Here is a 6000-nt window from a genome sequence, read left to right on the forward strand (position 1 = left end):
TAGTTAAAATACTCCTCGATGCCTGCACTGAAATAGGGTATAGCACAGGTCTCAAGGTGTTAGAGACAAGCTATATTTCAGATACAAGTTCAGGTACAATAACAGCTTCAGTGACTCTAGAATTCTCAGGCTGGAAAATAAAATAAAGTTATTTGCAACTGTATTTTCAAAGTGATTCTACAAACTAGTGAAAAATGCTATTAACAGAAAACATGACAACAAGAACTCTGCAGGTTATGAAGCTAAATCCCAGCAGCGGAGGCTGCTTTGGGACACTGTGTGGCAGGGAGCATGGGAATCATCCAAGATCTATAAATTAAGATGTAATTCAACCTCTCAAAAGTATGACCCTGATTGTGGCTTTTCCTAGATGGTACAACCTTTTGCCACACAGAAGAGCTCTAAGAAACAGAAGAGAACAATGTCTACAGAAGAAAGGAATACATCATTCACAAGGCCAGAAAAATGGGCTTGGTACTATCTCCTATCCCAAATCAGGCTTCTTGGAAACATGCTAGTAGAGGGTATCAGCTTTTCAGTTGCTACTTCATCTCCAGTGACCACATGGCACGATGAACACATCATCAAAAGAAGCTCGGATTCAGCTTCTTTAGTGAATCTTCTCAAACAGCTGATCAAACTTTCAGTCCTTTGTCACCAAACAGCAGGATGTGTGATACTTCAAATTGCCCCAGGGATACCAAGTCTGCCTAAGGTACCATACAAAGTAATCTGGAGAAAAACTACTCCAATTCATGTCTCTCCTTCACTGTGGAAAGAAGCAGAACACAAATACAACACTAAGCGCTACAGAAAGGATCCTGAGGAGCTGTACCCATTGTAGCAGCCATGATTACAGCCAAAAGCCTTATCAGAAACAAAAGTCAAGGTAAGGCTGGAAGAGGCACTGACAATCCATCAGCTGATATCCTTGTTTTCAGATATCACTGAATAGAAATCCCTAGTATAGTGTTTGGAGAAGCAGTTTTTCCACAGCTGTTACACAACAAATTATCATTATACCTAATTATCATCCAATACCTACCATTTTTTCCCATTGGAACATCGACACCAGTATGGTGTGCCTGCTCTAACTCCCATCAGATGTCCCACGGGATACTTCACTTCCTGCTCTGACCTGCAGCACAGTTGTTCAGAGTTCAAACACCACAATCACACTTTGCCATAAACGTGACTTCACCTACGTAGCCAAGCAAACAGTCCTAAGTGTCATTTAAGGAGCTCTTTGAAAATCCCAGGCTCTGGATTAGAGGATCTAGATGAGAGATGCATTTCAGCCTGACAACGATTAGAAAATCAGAACAACTTGCCCTTTACTACTCTTCACTCAGAACACAAACTATAGCAGGAACAGAAATCAACTTGAGAACAGGATGATGTATCAAGTACATGCTGAGTGGGAATTTATGTTCCAAATCAAGTGATTATTTTGGATTCCTTTCCAATGTCCCTTTGGGTGACATGTACAACGCTGTTATGACTAGCTCTCGCCCTTGAAGCCACATGTTCCATGTCTTATCCACGTTAGGTCAGTCATAAGCAGGGAGAAAAAACTGGCTTGGGTGTTGCTGTTCTTGCACTTCATACCCCTTCCTCTTTTTTTAACCCCCCCTAATTGGGAAACTACAACCAGATTGTTTTAATTGGATCCGGTGAAAACATGACAGCACCTCATCAGCCTTGAGAAACCAGGTGTGTGTCATGCAGACTTTTACCTAAATAAACCCACAGGGAACCAACACCAGTTAAATAACTCTGCTCAGATTTTCACTGTTCAGTGCAGTAAGAGAGTAGAGATATTAACTCCTAACGTACTCAAGACAAACAACCTTTCAATTGCACCCACCAGTAAGGAATAAGCCTGGTCCTGAGCAACTTTTTGCCACTTTTCAGATATTGATCCTTCAATGTCTCTCTCCAGGAAGTGTCCCAAATGGCCTGTACAGTAAATATTTCTGCCCAGCTGCCATCATCATGAGCTTTCTGCCAAACTTCACAAGTCACTGAAACCCAATTCATCGACTGAAGCAGAACAAAAAGGTATCTTAGTTCATATGTTCAATTCTACAGCGACAGAGTAGCTTTGCAAAAGCGATCCTTTCATCCTCATTATCGTACCAAATTCAATAGCACTTATTAACAAATAATAAAGAGCTTATTTTTTAAGTTTTATGGTAGAAGACTACAGATGTTACGGCACCTACTACCAGCAACATAGCTTCCATGCCCACAAGGCATATTTCCATCTTTGAAATTATGGAACGAAACACTTTTACACTGTCTCTGGAAATTGGATTTAAAGATTTAATAAACAAACAACCCCTCAGTGAGGTAACTTTTTAGCTAAAGACTTCTCCAGATGTAAAAATACCATAACTGAATTTCCCTTTGTGTATAAGGTCTTATTTTACCTGGAATTAATACTCTGCAGCAAATCAACGGAACACAACTCTCTCAAACCTCACGATCCACTACTGTTCAGCTACATATGACCTCTGGTTTGTGCCAAAAAAGGAAGGCAGGCCACACTCCCTGTGCAGACTTCACAAATGTTACCTGTGTATTTCATGAGTGAAGCACAAAATCCCACAAATCCAACCTTTCCGGAATTGTACTGGTGCAGTTCAGATGAGTCATTCAAAACCAAGTGAACTTTGCCAACGCACCTTCATCTTGGCCTGCAGTCTCTCACCCTGCGATGCTACAAACAACTGAGATGCTACAACACTTTGTTAACTACCCAGTCTGTAAGTGTAAACATTCCCAAACTAAAACACACACACAGGTTGCTTGTTCTGTTAGACACGAACTAAGAACTCCAGAATTCTCCTAAATCATACCATAACCTCATACTCCACCTCTGACCTGTAGTACAGGTTCTGTACTACATGGAATACAGTCTGACTGTCGGCTGCCTACAAAAAGGAGTTTCCATCTTTTCTCCATCCCAAGCACTGTTATTGCCTCTCTCATGTGTTACAGCTAGTGATCATACAGCTGCAGGGTGAGTCAGTTTGGCAAGCTACGACAACAGCTGTATGTCAAAAAAGATCTGGGTTTTTATTCCAATTACTTTACTTTCCATGTTAGCACGACAAACTCTTAGAACAAACACCTACCAAAATAATACACTTCCTGCATACTAAGCCAAGTCACATAAGACCAAATATGAATGGACATCTGACATACAAAAAGAAGTTAAAAAAAACCCCAACAGTTGTACAGTGTTAGAACTGCATTCAATTAATGAATCTGCTTCTTCAATAGACACGTGTATCTGCAAATACACAGTCCCAGAGCTGTCCATTCCAATAAGCAGAGCATCATCAAATGAAAATTCCCCTTAAGAAGTATAAATCTTAAGATAACATATCCAAGTATTTACTAACAGGTTTGGTTATGTAGGAATGATGCTTGACTGCCCTCTTCAGGCTAAACGACATGAATGTAACATATTTCATACAGAGAAGTAAAAACCTAAAGCCTTACTTCACATTCAGTGATGTAATTACAATGAGTAAACTTACTCTTTGAACATAACCTGAAAAAACATGTTCTGGCACTGAAGGATGTTTTAAATCATCTTTGGTGCAAAGAAACCAAGATATACTCCATACACAATCACCTTAGCAAAGATCCCACCTGTCAGGCAAGATTTTGTTGACGTTTGGCAGAAGAAAGTTAACCTTGACCTTCAAGAGAGGGACTGGTAACGTGGGACCTAACACAGCAGAACTCAGCACACACAAACTAATCTAGTAGAAACATTCAGTAATGGTACTTAAGCTAAGTAAGTTTGTCTTACTGCTATTCCAGTTTTCTTTGCCTTACAACCTCCTTTCTTCTTTCAAATGTAAGCTATTCTGCAAGTGAAAATTGAGCTCAGGATTCATGCTTTTTAAGTTTTTTGCAAATATTTTCATAACACCCTTGCCAGAGAATAACTAAGAGCATTTGCTCCATTACTAACACAGAGTAATTGTTAAGACAAAAAAAACTATTGAAATTCACCACAGCTCAATCAAGTAGAGCAGCTGCTTTAAAAAGCCCTTGAAGACTTCTATCAGAAAGCTGCAGTTACGAACATATTTGAACTCCTAATTTACATCAAATGGGACATTCTGTAAAGCATTTAGCTTCAGTAACACACAGTGTACAGGTCTAACCTCAAGATTCTCCATACTTACAGCAAGCCAAATAGTTAAGAGTAAATGCTGTCAGCCACATCCCATATAAAATTAAGGATGGGCCTAAACTGACAAATTTCAGGAGCAAACACTTGTCCTACAGAAGACACGGACTTCTCTATCCCCTGTTTTTGAGAAGAGACAAAGCCATATTCCAGCTTTGTAAAGGTTAAGGGGCACGTCCTTTGCCATCAGCTGCACTTCTGAGCTTCGGCTTCTGCACTTGTGCTTCTTGAATGGCATTTAAACCCAGACGTGTGCATTCAAACACAGCAAAACTCATACCTATCTCTAGGAACATCTAGGGCAGTGTTATAATCTGGTGGCCCTCCAGGCAGCATATTGAAGAGCAAGTGATTTGTGCCTCGATCCCACCTAAAGCAAAAGAAGAAACAGACAGCAATTAGAAAGGTGTTATCCATATACAGATGGTAAGTTCTGTCAAAGCCTAGCTCTGGCATCAACTCACTGCATCCTCCCCTCCTGCATTAACCTTAGCTTTCTCCAATTTGTGTTCCTTAAATTCACACTCTGAACTTTCAGGAAGTACCTGGATAACTGTGCCAAAGCCTGAGCTGTCTCCTTGATACGGAGTGCATTCTGATTGAGGACATCTATGGATGGCACAAAAAGGCAGGCCCGGTTCACATCATCAGTGTAGAATTCACTGTCAGATATGGCAGTCAGGAGCTCATTGTATTCCCTGGAAATGGTGTTGCTCACCGAGGTCCCATATTCATCCACATACTTCTTCAGTGAGTAGATGTACACCTTGATTTTGTTTTTGGGATTGAAGCCACAGCGATAGACATCGAAGCAGGTGTGCATCCTGCAGCTGAGGTCTCCCCGCTCAGGAATGGGGCTGTCAGCATGAAGCTTGACCACAGGCACATCATGGACACTGCGTTTTTCAACGGTCCAGTCACTGGATGACTCAATGGAGTGAGGCCAGAACTGGAATATTCCTGTGGCAATGAGGCCAAGCAGAACTATGGAGAAGAGAGTGATGTAGTAGATGCGGTGCTTGGTTTTCATCCTTGGGATGAGGGCTGGACCCCGGGTGTTGTATTTGGCTGACGCACACATAATGGAATCAAGTATCTCTTGTCTCTACAAAACAGAAAGAGAGAGGTTTTAGGATCTTCGGATGCTCACATGGAACATAAGATGGCAACTGGGGCTGCTACCTGGCAAGGACAACAGAAAGCTGATGTGTTGGGCCTGGTTGTAATGGAATGATACTGGGCAGTTAACAAGCACAAGTCAGAAAAGAACATGGCTTGGGCAGTGGGGGTAGGACGAAATCCCAGGCATTACAGAAGGGGTGAGTCCTTGTACATGCCACTCCATCTGCATCTAGGTGAATTCATAGTGAATACTAACAAAACAATAAACTGCTCATCTAAACCTGGATACTCCACAAAGGGCTTACAATGGGGCATCACAGAGAACTTAGAACCACGATGCTGCTCCCAATCTAAAGATGCTTTCAAACTGAATTTTGCAGGAGCCCCATCATATCCAACTAGGCTGATGCTAGTCCTCTGGCAAGAAAAGGCAATTTTTCATCTTTTACACACAGAGTTGTGGTTCAAGCAAGAGGCAATTTACATTAACTACAGACTGAAGAATCAGCTACTTTTTGCATGCGAAAACCTGTTTAGGCTTTCAGCTAAAGCTTCCATACTAAATAAATTCAATCTGATTTCTCCACAGTGGCAGCTTTTTAAACATAGTAAGCATGTTTTTTCCTGAAGAAGAATGTGGATGGTATAATTATGTGTTTTCGTTT

General features: G+C 41.2%; 1 protein-coding gene across 1 annotated transcript in view; it reads right to left on the bottom strand.

Moving 5' to 3' along the window:
* Positions 1-5316, bottom strand: part of EXT2 (exostosin glycosyltransferase 2) — a 74142-nt gene extending 68826 nt beyond the window's left edge. The window contains exons 1-2 of the mRNA XM_010019352.1: positions 4759-5316; positions 4494-4583 (exon numbers count right to left, since the gene is read on the bottom strand). Of these exons, the coding sequence (XP_010017654.1) occupies positions 4494-4583; positions 4759-5294 (626 nt within the window). The 5' untranslated portion in view covers positions 5295-5316. The remainder of the gene's footprint in view (positions 1-4493; positions 4584-4758) is intronic.
* Between the last annotated feature and the right edge of the window lie 684 nt (positions 5317-6000).

This window comes from Nestor notabilis, unplaced genomic scaffold (genome assembly GCF_000696875.1).
Source record: "Nestor notabilis isolate BGI_N333 unplaced genomic scaffold, ASM69687v1 scaffold1198, whole genome shotgun sequence".
NCBI classification, from domain to species: Eukaryota; Metazoa; Chordata; class Aves; order Psittaciformes; family Psittacidae; genus Nestor; species Nestor notabilis.